This window comes from Phocoena sinus, chromosome 15, assembly GCF_008692025.1.
Source record: "Phocoena sinus isolate mPhoSin1 chromosome 15, mPhoSin1.pri, whole genome shotgun sequence".
Lineage (NCBI taxonomy): Eukaryota > Metazoa > Chordata > Mammalia > Artiodactyla > Phocoenidae > Phocoena > Phocoena sinus.
The window spans coordinates 49,966,411-49,989,244 of NC_045777.1; the positions used below are offsets into that span (position 1 = coordinate 49,966,411).

Sequence of the window (22,834 nt, forward strand, 5' to 3'; positions counted from 1 at the left end):
CAGATGCGTCCCTGGTCTCGCTGCTCTCGTCCTCCTGCTGCCCCTGCACATGAAACCCGTTCCTTCCAGTTCTCTCCTGGGACAGTCTTGAAGAATCCTCCTGAGGTCCTCTTCTGGTGACTGGGCTTTCTCCCTGTGACAGCAGGCCTTGGCCCCTTACTGGGGAGAGCTGGGATGCTCCTGCTCTCTCCCCACCCCCACGTAGGGACTGGCTCTGCAAAACCCTGCAGTGAACTGGCAGGAACCTCAGCTATCAGGTCACCAGCCTCAACTTTGGCTGTTTTTCTTGTTGGGAGGTTATAGGGCTGTGGACACCGGTTCTGGCCCAATCACCCCAGGCAGTGCAGACGGAAGCGGGCTGGGAAGGAAAGGGACTTGTGGTCACTGAGCCACCACTAGGAGTCGGCCCTTAACTCCATCCTCTAGTGATTCTGCAGCCACCAGGCCTTGGTCAGAGGCCTGTCATTGTCACCTTCGTGCAGGTGAGGAAGCTGCAAGTGGGCTGAGTCCCCAGAGGCACTCAGGAAGCAGCTCTGTCTCGGCTGTCTGAGCCCAAGCACCTATGATTGGGACGTGGGTGTCCTGGCTGCAGCACCTGGAGAATAAGATGGTTTTCCAGGAGCATTGAGCGCCGTCCCTGAAGGTCCTACTGACTGGACGCTGGAGCAAACATTACCTAACCTCCCCTTGCAAAACTCCTCTCCATCTGGAGGAAGAACTGGACCACAACCACTCTCCTTAAATCTGTCTTAGCTTCGGGGCCTTGCTTCCGTGTCTCCTGCATGGGCCGTGCCTTCTCAGGATCCCCACGCGCCCCTGAATACCAGGGTCCCTGGAGCTCCGCCCTCAGCATCCCCACTCCCCACTGTGGCTTCTCCGTGCTTCGGTTGTGCCTGGTAAACCGCTGACACCAAAGCGCTTTCAGCAGGTCCTGCTGCCTTCACAGCCTCTAGGCGACAGAGGGACCTCCGGCTGCCCAAAGGACAGGGAGCGGCCGCCCCTGAGGAGGCTCTTTGCGAATGGGGGCGGATTCTGCTCAGAGGCCCCCCGCTCACCACACCGGCTTCCTTCCTGCCAGGCGCCGGACTGCGCCTCCCTCCGTCCTCCCAGCGGCGCGGGGGTGCTGGTTTCCCCGGTGGCCGAGGAGAAACGGGGGCTCAGACAAGCAACGTGCCCAAGTCACACTGAGTGGCACGGCCTTGGATCAGCCCAGGTCGGTCCCAGCGAACCGGAGCTTCGGACCATGAAGCCTTTGCGGGGACCCGAGGAAGCAGACAAGCCCAGAAGGACCCCATAAGGGAGGTGTCCGCAGACCTCAGGGTCCCGAGAGAGGTCAGCGGCCGCAGCCCCGCGCCTACCTGCACGGCAACCGGAAGCGCCGTGACCGGGGAGGGCTGGAGGTCCCGCCCCTTCCTCCAAGCGGGGCATTCTGGGAGTTGTAGTCCCGGTCCCGTCGGGGCCTCCTCTAGCACGGAGCGCCGCCCGGGACCGGGCTCGGCCACCTCCCTGGGCGCCCCGGGAAGTCGGAGAGCCCCAGTAGAGGCGGCTACTGGCCATCGCCCCGGACTCCGCCTCCCGGCCTGCCTCGCGCGCCGCGCCGCCTTGTGGGAGTGGTAGTCCGGGCAAGGGATTCACAGCGCCGCGTGCGCCCCGGGCGCGCCGTAGCCGCGGGGCCCCGGCAGGGCGCTACGCTACGGAGGCGGCGCAGGGCGCTGCGCGGGACGGGTCGGGCCGGGTCGGTGCGCTTGCCCGCTCCGCCACTCAGCGCGGGAGGCCGTCGGGGCAGCGCGCCGGCGGCAGAGGGCCCGCCCGCCCTCCGAGAACAAGTTGTGGGCCGGCCGGCGCAGGCGAGCGAGCCCGGGCCGCAGGGACTGAGGAGGCGCCGCGGGTTTGCGGAGGTGAGTCCCGCTCCTGGGCCAGGCCAGGGCCGGGGGCGCGGCCTGGACCCCCGAGGGGCCGTGGTCGACGGGCGGCACCTCCTGGGCTTTGGCCGGTACCGGCCGGGCTGGGGGCGCTGCTGGAGAGGGGAGCCGGCGGGACCTCGAGCAGGGGGAGACCAGCCCGGGGTGCTAAGGACACGGGAGGCGGCCTCAGCCCCTCCTGCCCTTGAGTGCCCTTACCTCCGGGCAGTGTCTCGGCCTTGGCGACGTTAGGGGTTGTATCCCGGGGCGGCCCCGTGGAGTGGGGGAGCAGGCGCGCCCTGTGTGCCCACTGGCCACCAACCACATTTCCTCCTCCCGTCCCTGTCTTGCTGGCGGAGCGAACCGAAAAGTTACCTATGGTGGCCCTGAGAATGTTTGCTAGGCTGCCGGCCGACCCAGCTCTTCCTGTTGCCCACAGGAGGGGCCCTTCTGATCCTGACCAATGCAGCCTTGTTGTGTGGTCAAGTGGCCCTGACTGGGCTGGCTCTCGGGACCCCTTAACACACAGGAATTTGTGACCGAACTCCAGGCAGCAGGACCCCAGTGAGGCCAGGCCTGGGAGTTTGGGGTCCTGTGGCTCGGAGCCATGGCGTCCTGTGAGGGAAACGGGCTCAGCTGGGTGCTTGGTAGTTCTGAGCTCTTTCTGGGAGCCCCTCCTTTGGAGATCCCTGAGCTCCTCCCTCTGCCTGGGTCTGGGGGGCTGTGTGAGCCACTGTTAGGAGGATGCTGGTAATCACCTTCCCGCCCCCAGAGGCTGAGGGGAGGGGGTAAGTCGATCCTTTCACTTCTGAGTGCTTTCCTCAAATGTGGGGAGAGAGGTAGTGTTTCCCTGGCCCAAGTTGCAGAAGGAGGGCCCCAGATGGACGGGGAGCCTGAGAGCCACTACTCTGCAGCCTGGCTGGTGGGAGCAGGTCTTGGAGAGGCCAGCTGAGCCTGGCCCTGGTGTTGAGCTCCTCTTACTTCTTCTCAGGTCGTTCTGCTCCCGGGACGAGCACCCCTCTTTTCTTCTGCATCTGAAACTCTATAGAGCTGCTTCCCCTGAGCAGCCAGACTGGTGATCTCGTGACCTACTGAGAGCCAGGCTTAAGCCCCGCTGGGCCCAAAGCTCAGTGATTGCACAGCTTTAGACAGGGACCTTCGGTCTCGGATCTTGTGTCTCTGCTTTGAGCCCCGGGGCTCTGAGAGCAGGAAGTGGCTGGGCCCTCCAATCCTGCATCTGGAGGATGGTTCCAAACCCCTCTGCCCTTCTTGACAGGGTAACTTTGCTGAAACTCCTTGCTCTCAGGCCCTGCATGAAATTCTCTGGGCCCCTGTCTCTCAGGTAGCACTCTACTAAGCCCCACTTTACAGACCCGGAGGCCGAGGCTGAGGGGCAGCCGTCGCTGTTGGGGAGGGTTGGATGGGGCTGCACATCCAGGTCTCTGATCCACGAGGATGCCTTTCAGCCTCTTCCTTCCACCACCGACGGTTTGTTTTTTATACATGGAGTTGGGAAGGACTCTGCTGTCCTAAAAATTCTCTGAAACCACAGATGTTTTCACCGGCCTGAGCTGGTTGGTGAAGAGCCTAAGTGGTGCGGCCCACACCCTGACCAAGGGTGCTCCATGGCCTCCGGGTCAGTTGGCTCCTCACCCTGCTCTTTTGCCTGGACTGCCTCAGGCCCTCCCACCCGGCACCCACAGGAGCATCCCAAAGCAGGAATATGGTTGTGTCTCTCTTGCCTAATCCCTTCTGCCAAGTTCACAGGCAGGGACCACTCCCCCCCACCCCCGACCCGCTCTGCCAAGAATGCCCAGCAGGCCTGTGGTATCCCTTTGGCTGTCTCCGGCTCCCCCTGTGCCCAGCACTGCCCCATTCGCACCAAGGGCAGGGTGGTCAGCGAGCATCCTCTGTCAGCTGCTCGCTGGCAGGCAGCTCTGGTGACCCAGCTCTGAACTCGGAGGGGAGCTCCGGGGTTGGAGGGGGAGGCATCCAGAATGGCCCCTCTCAGCCTCTCATGGATGAGGAAGGGTCACTGGCCTCCACCTTCTTTGAATGAGCTGGAAGGAGGCTGTGCGTGGAGTTTCGGCTTGGAGACCTGCCCAGCCACACCCTGTCATCCTGGGTCACTCTGCAGATGGCTGTGCTGGTGCTGCCAGGACAGTGCACGGAGCCGGGGGCTGTGGGAGAGCAGCATGGGGCCTCCCGATGCCTGCAGGATGTGCTGTCCCTCCAGTAAGGACTTGTCTGGGGCACCCAGGGTGGACTCGCACAAGACCGAGTGGGACACATGGCCTCACTGCCTGTCCTGGCAGCACCATCTCACTTGAGCACCTGATCCACACCCTGCTGTCTGCTTCCCCCTTTCCCTGGTGGCCAGGCTGGGGGACGTGCCTGGATGGTGCTGCAGAATATCAGAAGGAAAATAGGTTGATAGCTGCTGTTGACGAGAGTCATGGTGTCTTTGTCCTGAGGAAGGCATCCATGGCTTCTGCTCCTCTGGGTCGTCTTGGCCAAAGGCCAGGGCAGGGGAAGTCCTCCCACACCCGGCCCCCCCACATCCACACTGCTAGAACCTCCTGCCCCTCCCCCCATGGAAGGGGAAAGGCCGCGTGTTTGGAGGCTGCAGCTCCTGAAAAGGTGCCTCCCTTTGGGGTGAGCTGGAGGCTCCAGTGCCCTCACTGTGAGGTGGCTCTGCCACCCTCAAGGCCCGAGGTCACTAGGCTGCCTGGGCCAGGGCTGCTCCTGCTGCCACTGGGCGAACAGAAATGTGGCAGTGCCAAAACCAAGCGCACTCATCATCAGACGGTACTGAACTCGTGAACTAGAAACGAGATCTTGGTGGCATCCCTGATTCCCTGACAATAATTTCCTTTTCCACGACGTACGACTGAGGCAGGTACAACTCAAAAGACACAGGACACGCTGTGACCCTGTCCCCTTCTGGGAGGCAGCCCAGACCCCCGCAGCTTGTCCTTCAGCCTCCGTGCTGGCGAGCTGCCCCTCACACATGGGTTTGATTTTGAGGGGCCTGTCTCCGCTCCTCCCTCCCCAGAAAGCAGGGGCCCGAGAAGCAGAGCAAATCCCACCTGACACCTGCTGGTCGTTTATGTGACCAGTACCATCGGGGCCCTGACTTCTGACCTGTGGCTGGATGCTTTAGGGCTGAGGTGCTGGACAGGCAGAGAAGTCCAGAAATGCCAGCAGAGCGGCCACCTTAGAGTGTGTGCAGGCAGGGATCTGGGGCTCCAGCATTTCTCCCCAAGTTGGATGACAGGGAGGGCTCGTTACCATTTTGTTCCTAGGCCTGGTTCTTAGGGGCGTTGATAGCAATTTTCAGCAGAACCTCCACAGTCTCCTCTCAGAGGTCGACGATGCTGTTGTGGGGTTCTGGCCTGGCTTCGGTGGGGGGGGGACATCTGGGCCTCACAGCACTCCTAGAAAGGACTGGCAGGGGGACATGTGCCCTGTGGGCAGTTGGAGTGGCCAGATGGTGCCAGGACCTGGGTCCAGATGAGTCTCAATGGCTACTGGCTGCTTGCCCAGAGCCCTGCCCCACCTGGGCACCTTTCCCTGGTGGCCCCAGCCATGGGCAGAGCCAGGCTGAGGGAGGCCTTGTTCCCTATGGCCCTGGCTGGCCTAGAGGTAGTTGTGGCCTTGGACCAGGTAGCGAGGAGCAGCTGAGTCAGGCCATACCCCTGGGGCCTCCAACCTCTGGGTGAGGGACAGATGCAGCTTCTAAAGGGACATAGTCCCCGGTCACTTCCCATGGGAGTGTTTCCCTGGGGCAGCGGAGGTGGGGCGGCCTCTGTGTGACCTTTGCCTAGGGGTTGGCCCTGGTCGGTCGACACCACTCTCTGATGGACTCTGGCTCCTGCCGATAAGCCTGGGGGCTGGGGCTGCTGCTCCAGGGGCCAGAGTCCAGACCCTTCCAAGAGAGGGACAAGGCATGCCCTCTGGGTGGATGTGCTCTTGGCAAACCTGCCACGAAGCCTCACCTCCCAAGGCAGAGCCCAGGCACGAGCACCGTGGATTTGTCCGGCTGCAGTGGAGCGGTGTGGGCACCCCCCTCAGAACCCTGCTCCTCACAGCCCTGCAGGCCGCCATGCCCCTGAAGCTTGGGGCTGTGGTCCCGGCACTCTGGGCACACTGCAAGGCAGACATGTCTCCTGGACTGTGTCTGCTGTCCCTTTGGTGCTCCCCAGGTAGAGCCACCACGTCCCCAGTGGCCCAGCCCCTAACTGTCCACCCCACTGCCCTCCCACCTTGCGGGTTTGGGCCCATGAACTGCTGGTGCCTGACCCCTCGAGGGTGACCGTGGGAGGATGCTGTCCTACCCATGCTGGGACAGGGGCCTCCTGGCATGTGGGGGGGGGTGTCCCAGCCTGGTTTCTGGAAGGGATGTAGGTGGGTTCATTCACTGTCCTGGCCTGTCCCTCCCTCAGGCAGGAGTACCAGGCTTCATGTCTGGTGGGTGCAGCTGGGGCACCCGGGCACAGGGAGCAATGCTCTGGGAAAGCCTGGGGTCCCCTCACGGCTGCTCTCCCTTCATGCCCCGTCTGGGCTGGTTTTGGGTGGCCTGTTGGGGTTGCTGCAGTTGCGAAAGCACCATTGTTACGAGATGAGATTTAACGAGACTTGCGCCCGGGGCCCTGAGTGGGAGGTGGTGTGCAGTTGGCACATGGCAAACCAGCCAGGCGTGGGGCACGTACACTGTGAACACGGCTGGGCGAAGCGTGTACACGCGTGTGGAAGCATCATCAGGCGGCCCGTGTCTGCAGAGCCTGGCTGTCCCAAGGGACTCTGGTGCCCCGTGTGTGTGCCCCGCAGGCTAGCGGGGGCAGTCTGTGCTGATGCCCGCAGGACTCGCGGGAGCCCCCGGAGCATTGGGGGTACAGGGAGTAAGGATCCCGTGCCTCCCCACCCTGGACCTGGGGTTCAGCCTCTGCCAGGTGTTGGCTCAGCCCTAGTCCTCAGTCGGGTAACCCACCGCGGGAAGTGCCCTGTGGGCGGTGGGACGAGGTGAGCTGGGTGAGGCTGTGGGGTGTCACCCCCGGGACCCAGCTTGCCACCACCAAGACAGGCGCGTTCCACGCAGGGTCCTGAGGAGGCTTCACCCTCGTCCGGCCCTTCATGCTCTTGTCACTCTGGGGGAGGGTCCCCTGCTGTCCCCAGCCGCTGGGGAGTGCTGGTAACGCCAGGTGGGGGGCTGCCATAGCCCTGTGCCTGCCCTTCCCTGAGGCCAGATCTAGGCCACCATCCCACTCAGATCTAGGGCAGCAGTTCCCGAACAAGGGCAAGGAGGCACTGGCTTGGTCTGGGCGGTGGGATAGGCACACCCACCCTTCGGGCCCTCGGGAGGCTGGCATTGCCAGCGTCTGAGCCCAGGCTTCTGCCGGGAGACGCGATTATGTTGCATTGTTCCTGAGACAGAGCAGCCAGGGAGCGGCCCTGGGCAGTGCCGTTGGAGCCCAGGCGGCCTGGGTGCTGGTGAAGGAGTGAAGGATGCAGGAAGGCATGGATGAAAGGACCTGACTCAGGGCGGGAGCACAGGGCCTGGGCCAGGCAGCCAGGGCTCCCCATCACCCCGGCGGGCCGAGCAGGGTGTGGGGGTGTTGGTGCTGCCATCCCCAGAACTCCCCAGAGAGGCCCTTCCAGGTCACCCTCCCCCAACCCTCTTGATTGCAGGGTCAGAGTTTCCTGAAGGTGTGTCGGGAGGCTGGCACGTAGGGTACAGCTGCTGCCGGGCTTGGGTGCAGAGCTGGCCCTGCTTGGTGCCTCGTGTGCTGTTCACATGCGGTACCCCAAGTGTCTGTGACAGGCCTGAGCGCTCAGTCCCCTGAGGCTAAGAGCGTCGGTGAAGAGCAGGCAGGTCCTCACAGGACCTTGGTGCTCCTTCCTCCCAGCGAGCCAGGCCCACAGGCCCCCGGGAGGTCCAGGGCTGTGTCCTCACTCTTCCCTCGGCTCTACCTGCATCAGGCACACGTGCTGCCAGCCCTGACCTGGCTGCGGGTGGACTGTCTGCCCTCCCCCGTCCTTTGCTCTCACAGTGGATGCCGGCCTGGGCCCAGGCTTGAGTAGTCTTGCTCCAGGGACACCTTTCACTGGGCTCAGCTTCAGCTCAAGCCCTCACCTGCTCAGGATTTGGCTGTGAAAGGGGAGTGTTGGAAACGCTTGGGCTCTTTTCCCACAAAGGGTTCCTATGTGGAGTGGGATTCAGGAGCCTGGGGGCTGTTCTAGTTGTTGTGGTGTCCGACTCGTAATCATGGGAGAGGCAGGTGTCTTGAGTGACCCTGCTCGAGGTGGAAGTGACCACTGGGAGTGTGCTCTAGCACAGCCCAGTATGGAAACCTTGGGCAACCATGGCTGCTGCCCCTGGAGTGTGGCCCATCTTCGTGGAGGTGAGCATCAACCACAGTGGAGGAAGGACCTCAACTCAACATAGGTGGTACGTGGTTCACACGGGTTTCATCCGGATTCCAAACTGACCTGGCAGTACATTGGACGTGTTGGGTGATGTAACATATGCTACAGAGATTCTGTTTACCTGTCCTGCCTTTCTTTTGTGGCTGTCGGAGGGTTAGAAATGACACTTGAGGCTCGTGTGATGCTCCCACTGGACGGCACTCCTGTCGGCAGGAGCCTCAGCCCTTCCTTCAGGGTCCAAGTGGGCAGTGTCGGCTTTAAAGGCCACTGGGGCCTCTGCCCCCACCATCGGCTCTGGTCGTACTGAGCAGGGGAGGCCTGAGAGGTAAGTGACTTTCAGGATCTCCAGGCCTTTCGGGCCCTACGCTGCTCTATCCTGTCCATGTCCCTTGGAGGAATGGGTCCAGGTGAACAGTATTGCTACAGGGGACTCGGCTGGTCTAACTGAAGCTGTTATGGGGCAGGGACCCAGACTTCTCCCACCCCTTCAGCCTCCAGAGCTGCGTGTGCTGCTAGCCACTCAGGTGTGGGCATCCCCACCCGTGTCCCCTGGACGCAGCATGGACCAGTGCTTCAGAGGCCTGGGCGCCCTCCAGCCTGCCTTTGTGCAAGGACGCGTCCACCATTTCCACCCCTGCTGCTGGCCCGTGTCCAAGGGACTTGTTTGGAAGCTGGGAGAAGGGTGTCATTGGGTGACGGTGGACCTGGGGGTGGGAGCAGGGCTGCTGGTCACCTCTTTGGCCAAAAAGCCAATTGGACGCCCACCTTGGCCCAGAGCCTGGCCCAGGCAATCTTCCCTGAACCTGACTGGAACTCGCCTTATTTGAAATGAGGTGCACCTGGCCTCCCATTTCAGGGCGGATGATCTTGGGCCCATTGGCCTCCCCCTGGAAGGCGGGCAGCCTCCCAGGTCCCTCCTTGGTCACCCATCTCTGGGTGGAGGGAGCTGTCCCTCCGGAAAGGCCATGGTGGTGACTGCACCTCCCTGTGACTTTGGACTCTGCCCAGTGCCCCTCCCAGAGGCCATCCTGCCAGGGCTCGCCTGCCTCGCTGGGCTCTCTTCCCTTGTTTTTCTTTTCTCTGCCTAAATATCCCCTAAATCCTTTCTTTTAAGGCTGATACCCTTTTGGCCAGCGACCGTGGCACAGCCACTCCTCCCCTGTGGGAGCAGAGAGGGGGGTGCCACTCCAGGGTGGAGGCGAGCTGTGCGCCAGGGCTGCAGCCCTGTCGGGACCCTGGCTGTGGGGACCCCTAATTTGGGCTCTCCTTTGCCACCCCAAGGCCACTTGTGTGCTGGGAACCTCCCTGGGCTCCTGGGGGCTTGGTGCCTGTGAATCACGCTGTCTCTTCTCTCTCTATTCTCTGTGTCATTTCTGTTGTTGTTGTGTGACTCGGACCAGCCCGGCCGCCCTGTCTCCTGCGTGGGTGCCCTCCTCCATGCTCCACCTCGCCAGCCGCCGCCGGCCACATGTGACCAGGCCTGGCTCTCAGCGTGGCCACTGTCGCAGGGGCCATGGGGAGCTCCGCCTCCTCGCTGGCCACTGAGACCGAGTCGGACCACGGCTTCCCCAGGGGACTGCCCTACCCAGGGCCCCCGGCAGCGGCCGGCTGGTGTAGGAGCAGCCCTGGGGGGCCTGTCTGGGGTGACACCCTGGTCACCCGACAGCACCAGCCCCCACGCCCCCGGGCCCGAAGGTAAGAAGGTGGAGACGGCGTGGCCCCAAGGGACCCTGCGGGGCGGGTGCTGCTGTCAGGTGCCCCTTCCTCAGCAGAGGGACTTTCAGAGAAGTGGGGTCCCTGTTCCTTAGGGTCCTCTGGCAACTCATATCCCCCCAGACACCTGAGAGGCTCTGGGGTTGTTCACTCAGTAGAGAAGGCCTGGGATGCTGGCCCCTCCTGGAGCCGGGCTTCAGGTCTCGCCTGGCTGGTCGGAGGTGGTTGGGACGGGACCTTGCAGCCCACCTTGAGCCCGGGGGCTTGCTTGTCTGCTGGAGCTGGAGCTTCTTGCTGGGTGGGGAGGGGCAGGGGCACAGCATGCACCAAGAATGCTGGCTTGCTTCCCATGGGATTTGGGGGGCACTGCCCTGGCCCCCCAGCCGTGCGTGGTACCCTGCGCTGATGTGGCTGCCTGCAAGGGAGCAGAGGGGGGCGTGGGTCCCCGCTGGCAAGGCTGCACACGCCAGCTCCCGCCAGCTGCAGCCGTGGCTGCACTCAGACCCACCCAGGCTGTCCTGGATCACCTGGAGAGCTTCCCCTTGGGGTGCTGGGGTGACGGGCGTGGGGCAGCCCGGGTACTGTGCCCACTGCTCACGTCTGGGTGGGTTGGGCTCCAACGTCAGCCACGCACACACTGACGCCCCTGCCTTTGCCCCGTCCTGTGGCCTCACTGGAGGGAGAGGTACCTGGTGCACAGCAGACACTCAGGGTCCATGGACCTCTGGCCAGAGGTAGCCTCACTCTCCTGGGCCCACACGCCTGGGCTTAGTGGGTAGCAGACACCCTCCTCCATCTCCCGGAGGCCCCTGCCAGCCGCCCTTGGCTGTCACTTCTCTCAGACACAGCTCACTTGTGCAGGACAGTTTCCTGGTGTCTGTGGGCCCCATGCATGTCCTGGGCTCACCGTCTAGGTGGCCAGCAGGCGTGTGGGAGCAGGACCCGCCTCCTGGGAGGCTTCAGGGGTAGTATGAGTGGTCTTGTCTGAGTTACCCTTAGTGGATGGAGTCATGAGGGCTTGAGGTCCAGGGGGATGTGCTGGGAAGCAGATGGTGGCAGGCACCAGGAGTTAGCAAATCGCCTCAGTTCACTTGTTACTGTATCAGTGACGCGTTTTATTGGGGTGTAACGTAACCTACCGCCAGATCCTCCGCTCCTAAGCGTGGGGCTCAGTGGTTTTAGTCCATGTGTGCGGTTGTGCAGCCATCAGCACAATCCAGTTTCACAGCATCTCCGAGACCCCATCTCCTGCCCATCTGCAGTCACCTCCCACCCCCTGGAAATCACTCATCCACTTTTGGTCTTTGTGGATTTGCTACAGAGACCAAAAGTGGACATTTTACGTTTTACGTCAAGGGAATCATACCTTTGTGTTTGCTTCTCTCACCGAGCATTGTGTTCTCTGGGCTCATCCACGGTGTAGTATCAGTGCTTCACTTCTTTTATGGCTGAATGATGCTCCACTGTGTGGAGTTTATCTGCTTAATAGTTGATAGACGTTTGGGTTCTTTGCCCATGGATTTTATGAATCTGCTGCCGTGAACATTTGTGTACCAGTTTTTGCATGGACGTGTGTTTTCACTTCTCTTGGGTAGATACATAGAAGTGAGTTGCTCGTGTTTATTGTAAGTTTATGTTTAACTTTCTGAGAAACGGCCAGGCTGTTTTCCACAGTGGCTGCAGTGTTTCCTATCCCCACCAGCCGGGCAGGGAGGGTTCTGTTTTCTCTCAACCCTCCCAATGCTGTTACCGCCCACGGTTCTGATCCTGGCCTCCTGGTGGTTTGAGGTGGTCGCTCATGCTGGTTTCATCAGCTTATCCCCAGTGGCTGGTGCGCCTCTTCACGCCTTTCTCCATGCACACGTGTCATTTTACTTCTGCGTATTTATGTCCTCAGGATAAATTGCCAGGGGTAGAATTACTGGGGCAGGGGGCGGGGGGGCTGCAGCGAGCAGCAGAGGTGGCGACCCTGTGCCCCAGCGCGTGTGTGCCTGTTGGATCTTGGCTCACACTGACCAGCGAGCGGCCTGGGCGGGCAGCGCCCTCTCTCACTCTCTGGCCTCCCGCCAGGCCTCTCCGCAGGCTGGCGCATCCGGCCTGGCACTCCAGGCAGGTACTGTCTGCCCCTGGGAGCAAGTTGTGGGAAGAGCTGCCAGTGACCTTGAGGAATCCAGACACCCAGCATGGACACTAGAAGGAGCGGCGCAGGGGGCTGGGCGCCACAGATGCAGGAAGAGGGGCAGAAAGGTCGGCTGCTAGGACCCCTCCCCACACCCATACCTGGACACGTGGACATGCACGTGCGGACGGTCCGGCTGACTCTTCCCCTGCTCTCATGGGCCCCGAGCATCGTGCGGACACCCGCCGCACGCAGCCCACCCTTCACTGAAGAGCCTCCAGGTCTGGGCATGACACCCACCACCAAGCCAGGCCAGGAGCTGCGAGGCCTTGAGGAGTAACGGGCATCCACCACCTATGAGCTCGGGCCTCCCCTGGGTACACAGAGGCGGAGAGGACAGCCCAAGGCTGGCTGAGGACGACCTTGGAGGGAGGGGCCCACGTGCACCTCAGAACCAGCAAGGGGTCAGGTGGCGACATCCTGCCTGGGAGCCTGGGCTTGGGTCTGCTGGCCTGACCGAGCAAGGTCCTTGAGTGGGGGCAATACTTAGTCCTCTCAGCTTTTTTGCGGAGGAAAATGCCGTCCCCAGGCTCCTGCAGACCCTGCGTGTCACAGGCCCTTCCATCACCTCCCTTTTGAATTGGAGCCGAGTGTTGCAGCCCCAGAGAATTGAGGGCAAAGCCAGGTATTTGGTGTCCGTTTCCCACTTGGCTGGCCTTCCTGTCGTGCGGAGTAACACCCGTGTCCTGGAGTTCAGTATGCTGGTCTCCGACTTGCAGGCTTTGTCTGGTGCTCTGGCCTCACCTCGGACACTCTAGGGATCCAGGTCCTGGGCCCCCAGTGCATCAGGGTGGCCGTGAGGGTGACCCTGTGTGTGGAGACCGGAGCAGGGTAGTTGAGGGGGTGGGGCAAAGGCCCAGGGCTCCTCTGGACACCTGGTCGCTGACCCCAGAGCCACTTCATCTCCGCCCACCTGGTGACGCTGAGGTGTGGGCCACAGGTGTCCCTGAGGGAGCATAGCTCCCACCGCCTCCAGGTGTCACCTGCTGTGTGTCCTGGGTGTGGCCTCATGTTCATCCGGCCAAGGGACTGGCCAGCTGTTGGGTCATGAGAGTGGGTGGGACTTGGGCTCTCTCCCCATCCTGTGTCTTCTCAGCATGTCTGGGACCACCAGGGGCCTGGAGCTGAGGGCAGGTGTGTCCTAGGAGGGCCCCAGGCCCACCTGTCCTGTGCTGGGGGCGGGAGCCCGAGTCTTCTCCCTGGACACCCCTCTGCCAGGAGCAGGTGGGGCACCCAGGGCAAAAGACCATCCTCTGAGCCTGGGGCCCATGTGGAGGCTGCCCGGGACGCAGCGTGTGTGTGCACCTGTGTGTCTGTGTGGGCACACATGTGCCCACGCCTTGACCGTGGGCCCTTCTGTCAGTGGGGAGCAGCAGGGGAGGCTCCAGTCATCTCCAGGCAGATTTCTTAGGCTTTTGGTAGTGCAGAAGACAAGGCCAAAGCTGACCTGGCCAGGCCCCACCCCCGTGCTGGTCGCCCCAGGGCCCATCCACCCACTTGGGTGCTGTGGGCAGCCTGTGAGTCTCAGCCACATGCCCGAGAAGACGGCTTCACAGTTTGCTCTGGGCCAAGGAACAGTCGCGCTGCTCGGGGGACATTTTTTGTTTGTTTTTTTAAATATTTATTTATTTGGCTGAGCTGGGTCTTAGTTACGGCATGTGGGATCTTTAGTTGCGGCATGCGGGATCTTTAATTGAGGCATGCGGATCTTTAGTTGCGGCGTGTGGGATCTAGTTCCCTCACCAGGGATCGAACCCAGGCCCCCTGTATTGGAAGTGTGGAGTCTTAACCACTGCACCACCAGGGAAGTCCCTTGTTTGTTTTTTTTGAAGAGGGAAGTTTTCTTTCTTCCTGAAAGATTTGGCACAAACATACCATAAGAAGCACAAGCTTCATGACTTGTTATGAAGAACAGTTGACTTTTCTGCCAAGCAGAGCAGCTACAGTCAGGGTAGGAGACTGTGTGTGGAGTGTGGACGCCCCTCGCACCCGGGTTAGTCCTCAAGAGGCGGGTTGCGGGGCCAGCTCTGCCCACCCCAGAGGCTGCCAGAGCCCTGCTCCCACCCCCCTCCTCAGCCCCCAGGAACCATCAGGCTCCTCTCTGCCTTTGGGTTTGCCCATCCTGAACATTTCCTGTGGATGGAATCACACCACGTGTGGCCTCTTGTGTCTTCCGGGGCTCGTTGGTGTTGTGTGTTGGTGCTTCGTTCTTGGTTGCTGAATGATATTCCATGTTTCGTTTATCCATTTATTCATTGATGGATACTTGGGTTGTTTACACTTTTTGACTGTTGTAAGCAGGTCTGCCATGAACATGTGTGGGTGTGTGTTTGTGAAAAGCACCAGTTTTCAATTCTTTGAGCATATACCTAGGGGTGGAATAGCAGGGTCACAATTGTGGTAAGTCTGTTTAACTTTTTGAGGAACCGTCACACTTTTCCAAAGCAACTGTAATATTTTACATTCCCACCAGCAACGTAGGGAAGGCCTGTGGTTTCTCCACATCCTCACCAGTGCTGTTACCGTCTGCCCTGTTGGGTGTGAGGTGGTACCTTGTAGTAGTTTGATTTGCATTTTCCTGATGGCTGCTGGTGCTGAGCATCTTTTCATGGGCTTTTTGTGTATCTCTGGGGGAGTCTTCTCAAGTCCTCTGCCCATTTTTAAAATAATACTTATTTACTTATTTGGCTGTGCTGGGTCTTAGTTGCAGCATGTGGGATCTTCTAGTTGTGGCGTGCGGGATCTAGTTCCCCAACCAGGGATCAAACTCCAGTTCCCTGCATTGGGAGCACGGAGTCTTAACCACTGGACCACCAGGGAAGTCCCCATATCTGCCCATTTTTAAAAACAGGTTGTTTGTTGTGTAGTTATAAGAACTTTTTATATATTCTGGATACTAGACCCTGATCAGAAATAGATGATGGGCATATATTTTCTCCTGTAGGTTATCTTTTCACTTTCTTCATGGTGTGCTTTGAAGCACGGAAGTTGTTAATTTTGATGAAGTTCTTTTTTTCCCCCTTTGTTTGCCTGTACTTTTGGTGTCATATCTAAGAATACGTTGCCAAATCCAAAGTCATGAAGATATACTCACATTTTCTTCTTCAAAGAGTTTTACAGATTTCGTTCTTACATTTAGGTCATTGATCCATTTTGAGTTAATTGTTGAATATGGCATGAGGTAAGGCTCTGGCTCATTCTTTAGCATTTAAACCCAGCACCATTGATTGAAAAGACTGTCTGTGCCCCATTGAATAATCTTGACACCCTTGTCAAAAATCACTGACCGCGGCCTTCCCTTGCAGCCACACGCACTCGCCCGGGCCCATGGCTGCAGTCGGGGAGTGGTCCTGCGCGCGCTGCACCTTCCTGAACCCGGCCGGCCAGCGCCAGTGCTCCATCTGCGAGGCCCCACGGCACAAGCCTGACCTCGACCAGATCCTGCGGCTCAGCGTGGAGGAACAGAAGTGGCCCTGCACCCGTTGCACATTCCGCAACCTCCTGGGCAGGGGAGCCTGCGAAGTGTGCGGCTTTGCCCCCGAGCCTGTCCCCGGGGCCTCCCTGCTACCCGTCATCAACGGGGTCCTGCCGGAGCCCAAGGGCAGCTGCGGGGAGGAGGCAGGGCCTGCACAGACGGCAGGGCTGGCGGCCATGGAGCCAGCTGGGGGGCAGCCGGAGGAGGTGGAGGGGGAGGAGGGGGGCGCGGCCGCAACTGGGAGTGGCTGGGCCTGCCAGCGCTGCACACTGCACAACACGCCCGTGGCCAGCTCCTGCTCGGCCTGTGGGGGGCCGCGGAAACTCTCGCTGCCCAGGATTCCTCCCGAGGCCCTGGTGGTCCCAGAAGTCGTGGCTCCCGCAGGCTTCCCCGTCATGCCTGCCCCGCCCCAGCCCGGGGAAGGCGCTGATGCCAACCCTCCTTCTGCTGCAGACCAGGAGCCCCCCCGGGGGCCACCCTTCAGCCCCTTCTCGCCTACCCTCCAGAACAACCCTGTGCCTCGCAGCCGCCGCGAGGTGCCCCCCCAGCTGCAGCCACCGGTGCCTGAGGCCACCCAGCCCTCGCCCTCTGCTAGCTCAAAGGGGCCCCCCCAGGGCCTGGGGCGGACCACGGCTGGGGCCTCCCGCCTGGCAGAGCTACTGTCGGGCAAGCGGCTGAGCTTCCTGGAGGAAGAGGCAGCGGAGGGTGGCACCACGCTGCGCCCACCTGGTCCCGCCAGCCCTGCCCACTGTGAGGCTGGCACCACACCGGGCAGCGACGTCATTGACCTGGCCGGCGACACCGTGCGCTACACGCCCGCTAGCCCCTCCAGCCCTGACTTCACTACCTGGTCGTGTGCCAAGTGCACGCTCAGGAACCCCACAGCTGCCTCCCGCTGCACGGCGTGCAGCTGCTCCAAGCTGCATGGCTTCCAGGAGCACAGCGAGCCTCCCACCCGATGCCCCGACTGCAGCGCGGACAAGCCCGGGCCCTGCTTGGCCCACAAGGCTGGCCACCTCTTTCCCACAGCACCGTCTGAGCGCCTGGGCCAGTGGGCTTGCCCAGCCTGCACCCTACTCAACACGCCCCGAGCCAAGCACTGTGCCGCCTGCCACACCCCCCAGCTCCTGGTGACCCAGCGCCGGGGCACAGCGCCCCTGAGACGCAGGGAGAGCATGCACGTGGAGAAGCGGCGGCAGACGGACGAGGGCGAGGCCAAGGCCCTATGGGAGAACATTGTGGCCTTCTGCCGGGAGGTGAGGCCCCTCTGCATCGTCTGTCCTTCCCCACTGTCTCTTCTCCAGCTTGGGGGAGGGTGGGACTCTCTTCCCAAAGCTCAGAGCACTAGCTGGCCCTGAACTTGGGTGGGGCCACCAGGTCACTGCCCGCCTGAGTGTGCTGGGCCCTTCTCGCTGTGTCCACAAGGGTCCATGACCCCACATTCCGTGGTCCTGACCCCTCGGCCCCGCTGTGAGTTCCTGCAGATGGTGGCCCCACAGGGAGGTGGGGACATGTAGCAGCTTCACGCCAACAGGCAGGCCTGGTGCTTCCCACAGCCGCAGAAACCCTGCTGAAACTCAGGGTTGGGGTGCCCCTTCATGCCTTCTTCCCTTGGAGCTGCAGGAGGGCTGAGCCCAGGGCATCACCCACCCCCAGGGGCACCTGGAGAGGGTGTCCGTCCCCTCTCATGCTGCTACCCTCTGTCACTGCTGGCAGCCCATCCATGAGCTTGTGTTCTGGCTACCCTGCCCCTGTCAGGTCCCCCCACTTTTCTTCCTGGAGCCTTCGGTGCAGTGGGCTGTGCAGGGAGGCCACCCAGGCTCCCTGCGACCCATGCCCACCACGCAGCCTACAGGCTGGGCACTGCACCCTCTCCCTGGGGCTCACATACTTCCCACTGACCTGTTGCCCGGCCAAGCCATCCACAGGGGTCAGGGGGCTACACATGTGCCCACCTCTTCCTCTGGGGCTCAGGCAGCAGGATGCTCTCTTGGGCAGTGGGTCCAGCCTGACCTGAGCCTGTGGCCATGGTCTCTGCAGAATGGCGTGAACTTTGTGGATGACAGCTTCCCCCCTGGACCTAAGTCTGTGGGCTTCCCCGCGGGCGATAGCGTCCAGCAGCGTGTGCGACAGTGGCTGAGGCCCCACGAGATCAACTGCTCCGTGTTCAGGGACCACAGTACCTCGTGGTCCGTGTTCCACACTCTCCGGCCCTCAGACATCCTTCAGGGGCTCCTGGGGAACTGCTGGTGAGTTTGGGGCACCCACTCGGGGGTGGGCTGCCAGTGGGCGGCAGGCAGGCAGGCCGTGTTCTCCGTGAGCCCCAACCTCACGCAGGTTCCTGAGTGCGCTGGCGGTGCTGGCCGAGCGGCCGGACCTGGTCGAGCGGGTGATGGTCACGCGCAGCCTGTGTGCAGAGGGCGCCTACCAGGTGCGGCTCTGCAAGGATGGCACGTGGACAACGGTGCTGGTGGACGACATGCTGCCCTGCGACGAGGCCGGCTTCCTCCTCTTTTCCCAGGTGGCGCCGGCGGGCGCGGGGTGGGCGGCAGGCATGGGCCGGGCGGCAGCAGGCCTCACAACTCCAGCCCCCCCTGCAGGCTCAGCGCAAGCAGCTGTGGGTGGCCCTCATCGAGAAGGCTCTGGCCAAGCTGCATGGCTCCTACTTTGCCCTTCAGGCCGGGCGCGCCATCGAGGGCCTGGCCACACTCACTGGCGCCCCCTGTGAGAGCTTGGCCTTGCAGCTCAGCTCCACGAATCCCCGCGAGGAACCAGTTGACACTGACCTCATCTGGGCCAAAATGCTGAGTTCTAAGGAGGCTGGGTAAGAGGGGTGGCCATGCTGGGGCATGGAGTAGTGGGAGAGGCAGGGCCAGCGCCCTCTGACCTGTACCACGTCTCACAAGATATCTCGGGCATGGGCTGACCCCAGCTGGAGCCTGGCTCCCGTGTTGCACTGGCCGTCCCACCTGCCCTGGCAGGGTAGCAGCAGGCAGGATGTTGTCTGTTGGCCTGTACATTGAAGGCCCTGTCCTGACTTGGGCTGGTGGTGGCCATCAGCGTCCTTGTGGAACTGTGTGGAGTAAGCCCCACAGAGGCACCTGGCAGCAGCAGCCGGGGCAGACAGGTTGGGGGAGTCGGGGGACTTCTGAGCCCCAGCACGCATTGGCCAGTGTCTGGGGAGGGTCCTTGACCCCAGGCCTGGGAGAGACAGCTCATTGGTGTTAGGACCCTTGCACTCAGCTGTTGCTGGGCAGTTAGGTGGCCCCACCCCTCAGGGAGCCGCAGCCCTGAGCTGGCAGGATCAGCCGGCCTCACCAGGCCTCCGAAGGCCCTGGGTCTGCCTGTCCCCCAGCCCAAGCCCTCTGAGCTCTTGGGCCAGTACTTCCTGAGTCCCATGTGTCTCATGTGGGTCTCCCAGAGGCAGGGAGGGTCCCCTATCTCGTGCTGCACCTCCCCGGAGGCAGGTCTGGGCCGGCAGGGGTCCCCTGGAGAGTGAGCCCACCCCCCCTCCCCCATCATTAAGGCCCGTTACTCAGGGGCTCCCTGGTCAGCGTGGCTGCTTTGCCTGCACAGATTCCTCATGGGCGCCTCCTGTGGGGGAGGCAACATGAAGGTGGACGATGCTGCCTACGAGAGCCTGGGCCTGCGCCCCCGCCACGCCTACTCCATCTTGGATGTCCGTGATGTCCAGGGCTCCAGGTAAGTGTGAGCGTGTGGATGTGGCAGGGGCGTGGGGGCATGAGAGTGGCCTTCAACCCTGTGGTCCGCAGGCTCTTGCGCCTTCGTAACCCGTGGGGCCGCTTCTCCTGGAACGGCAGCTGGTCGGACGAGTGGCCGCACTGGCCGGGACATCTGCGGAGCGAGCTCATGCCACACGGCAGCAGCGAAGGCGTCTTCTGGATGGAGTACAGCGACTTCATCAGGTACTGGACGCTGGGCAGCCACGTCCAGTGTCGGCCCCATGGCTGCCCTGCTCGCCCCAGTGTATGCGGTGTCCTTCCTGCCAACCAGAGGCCTGGTCCATCCTGGAATTCGGGTCAGCACAGGGTGGGGGTGTTTCTGCCAGGACTCTGTCTGTGGGTCAGCCTTACGGCCTGACGCCCCCTGGTGGTGTCCACAGGCAACAGCCAAGACCAGGGCTTCTGGGACACTGATCCCAAGAGATCCCGATGGGCAGGATGCCTGCTGGGGTTACCCTGCCCAGGGACGGGCGCCGTGTCCGGGGGGAGGGTGGGGGCTGCTCAGCAGGGCTGTCCTCTCGCTGCCCAGGTACTTTGACTCCGTGGACATCTGCAAGGTGCACTCGGACTGGCAGGAGGCGCGAGTGCAGGGCTGCTTCCCCAGCTCGGCCAGCGGGCCGGTGGGCGTGACGGCCCTCACGGTGCTGGAGCGTGCATCCCTGGAGTTCGCCCTCTTCCAGGAGGGCAGCAGGTGGGTGGGGGCCGGGCGGCAGGGGTGGGGCCTGGCCGGGGTGCAAGGGGCGGGACAGCTGGGCAGGGCCTGGCCACCCGTGACCCCTGCGGGCCACCGCAGGCGCACGGACTCGGTGGACAGCCACCTCCTGGACCTGTGCGTCTTGGTGTTCCGGGCTTCCTTCGGCAGTGGTGGCCGCCTGAGCCTGGGCCGCCTGCTGGCCCACAGCAAGCGTGCAGTCAAGAAGTTTGTCAACTGCGACGTGATGCTGGAGCCCGGCGAGTACGCCGTGGTGTGCTGTGCCTTCAACCACTGGGGCCCTGCACCGGGCCCACCAGCCGCACAGGGTGAGCGACCCACGCCCGCCCACACGACCCCCACCCCGGCCCAGCATGGACCCCCACCCATGCCTTCTGGCCGCTCCGCAGGGTAACCGCCCTGCCACACCAGCACAGCCCTGCCTGCACCCAGTGGGGATGTCTGCCCGCTCTCCTCACCCAGTGCCCCCCACAGTCTCCGGCCCCTCAGCGGGGGTCCCTCGCGGCACCCCGGAGCCGCCCGGTCACGTGCTGGCCGTGTACAGCTCAAGACTCGTCATGGTGGAGCCCGTGGAGGCCCAGCCGACCACGCTGGCAGACGCCATCATCCTGCTCACGGAGAGCAGGGGCGAGCGGCACGAGGTGGGCGTGGGTCCGGGGTGGGGTGGGGGGAGGCGGCTGCCCACCCACCCACCCACCGACCCCTGCACTACCTGCACCCAGGGACGCGAGGGCATGACCTGCTACTACCTGACGCACGGCTGGGCAGGGCTCATCGTGGTGGTGGAGAACCGGCACCCCAAGTCTTACCTGCACGTGCAGTGCGACTGCTCAGACAGCTTCAACGTGGTGTCCACGCGTGGCAGCCTGCGCACCCAGGACAGTGTGCCGCCCCTGCACAGGTGGGCACCCCCGCACCACCACCACCCCACCGCCCCACGGCCCCCAGCCTCCGCAGGCCCTCATCGGCCCCCCTCCCCCAGGCAGGTCCTGGTGATCCTGTCCCAGCTGGAGGGCAACGCCGGCTTCTCCATCACCCACCGCCTGGCGCACCGCAAGGCGGCCCAGGCCTTCCTCAGTGACTGGACGGCCTCCAAGGGCAGCCACATCCCCCCACTCACGCCCGAGGTTGCTGGCTTGCATGGGCCCCGGCCGCTGTGACCACCCTGCCCCTACCTGCCTGCCCCCACATGCACTTTACGAGGACGACCCCAACACAGGATGCTTGAACCAGAATCTCAGGACCCCCACCCAGGGAGCGCCAGCGGCATGGCGCAGCTTCCCCTGGGCCTTCCTTCCTGCCCCTCCCTCCTACCCAGGGCCTCATAGCCACCAAGCAGAATACCTCGAAGCGGCCTCTAGCTCGAGGGAGCTGTGTGCCAGCTCCTCTGACCAGCCCACCTTGAGGTCTGGCCCAGATTGCCAGGGCCAAGGTAAGGCTGCCCCTTCCCATGGCCTGGGGCCTCCTGCCTGGCAGCAAAGAGCTCCATTCACAAAAACAAATCTGGGGGGTCAGAGGCCAGGACCCCAGCGTAGGAGCAGGGACCGCCCCTGTTTTGAGGGGTCAGAGAACAGGACCCTGGGGTGAGCAGGGACCACCCACCCTTATGGGGTCAGGCCAGGACCCCAGGTGAGAGCAGGGACCACCCCCCCTTGTGGGGTCAGGCCAGAACCCCAGATGAGAGCAGGGACCCATCCCCTTTGTGGGGCACGAGGTCAGGAGCCTTTTCTCCGCAGTTTGCCCCTAGGTCCCATCTCCCGCCAAGCCCTCATGAGGCAAGCAGTGGTTCCTGGAGTCCCAGCAGTGTCCCAGGAGGCAGGTGCCTGGTGACCACGGGCTCAAGCAGTGGTGGGGAGGGACACTATGCAATTCCTGGAGCGCCAGCCAGGATCGAAGCCATGCCCCAGGCTGGGGTTGGGGCAGTGGGTCAGGTGGTCCTGAGCCCAGGCCCAGCCCTGTGCTTGGTGAGGGGGTTTGTCCTCAGCACCACCTGACCTCTGCTGGGAGGAACAGTCCAGGAGAAATCCTTGGCCAGCCCTGTCCAGGCACATGCAGGGTGTGGCCCTTCCCAGCCCCTCCACACCTCAGAAGCCCAGCGTCCTCCCTGTGGCTGCTCAGCCCTGAGTTCTGTGTCTGCCTGAGGATGACTGAGGCCGGCTTCCTGGGCCGCCTGGCCTCACTGTCCTGCAGCCCCCAGGCAGCAGGTGGCCCAGTCTGTGGCCCCTCGCTTCCCGTGGGACTTGTAGGCGGGTGGGTTTACACCTGGAGAAGCACCCAGAAGCACTAGACTCCCCTTTGGGCCTCCTTTCTATTCTCCTTTTACTCTGAGCTGTGAGTATTTTTAACCCTGTACATACGGCAGCTCTTCTGACACAGAGGCTATTTTATCAGTCGTCAGTACCATCCCTGTAGGATGATTCTCCGTGGGTGTTTCCAGACTCAGGCTCCGATGGACCAAATAAAAATGTTTTGTTTTGTAAGGATTCCTCCTCATCTGTCTCTCCCAGGGGTTCCTGGCCCCTCACCTCTCCTCCAAGGGCTGAAGGGCACCAAGGCCCACCTGGTGACAGCTCCTCGGGGTGGCTGAGCCAGTGCCCAGGCCAGCCTCACAGGGAGCCTTTAGGGGTACCCTGTTCACCAGCTGCCTGCATCCCAGGAAGGACTGGGTATCCAGGTGGGACAGAG

General features: G+C 62.5%; 1 protein-coding gene across 5 annotated transcripts; it reads left to right on the plus strand.

The window, feature by feature from the left end:
• Nucleotides 1-1,505: 1,505 nt before the first annotated feature.
• Nucleotides 1,506-22,632, plus strand: CAPN15 (calpain 15). Of its 5 annotated transcripts, none has more exons than XM_032606229.1 (13): nt 1,506-1,898; nt 9,728-10,022; nt 15,525-16,950; nt 17,735-17,943; nt 18,032-18,215; nt 18,295-18,518; nt 19,271-19,396; nt 19,468-19,620; nt 19,967-20,128; nt 20,231-20,457; nt 20,612-20,790; nt 20,872-21,050; nt 21,136-21,279. In XM_032606229.1, exons 2-13 carry the CDS (start codon nt 9,841-9,843, stop codon nt 21,143-21,145), a joined length of 3,261 nt encoding a protein of 1,086 aa, XP_032462120.1. In that variant the 5' UTR covers nt 1,506-1,898; nt 9,728-9,840; the 3' UTR covers nt 21,146-21,279. The 5 variants fall into 5 exon arrangements, with proteins under 5 accessions (XP_032462120.1, XP_032462119.1, XP_032462117.1 ...); XM_032606228.1 differs by having other exon boundaries at nt 1,507-1,898; nt 20,300-20,457; nt 21,132-22,632; XM_032606226.1 differs by having other exon boundaries at nt 1,509-1,898; nt 21,132-22,632.
• The last annotated feature ends 202 nt before the right edge of the window (nt 22,633-22,834 follow it).

Bases quoted from the DNA above. Each gene is read 5' to 3' on its own strand.
- CAPN15 (XM_032606226.1), top strand. From the start codon at position 9,841: ATGGGGAGCTCCGCCTCCTCGCTGGCCACTGAGACCGAGTCGGACCAC. The intron at 18,519-19,270 runs GTAAGAGGGGTG...TTGCCTGCACAG, and splicing joins CTGAGTTCTAAGGAGGCTGG to ATTCCTCATGGGCGCCTCCT. The intron at 19,621-19,966 runs GTACTGGACGCT...CTCGCTGCCCAG, and splicing joins GAGTACAGCGACTTCATCAG to GTACTTTGACTCCGTGGACA.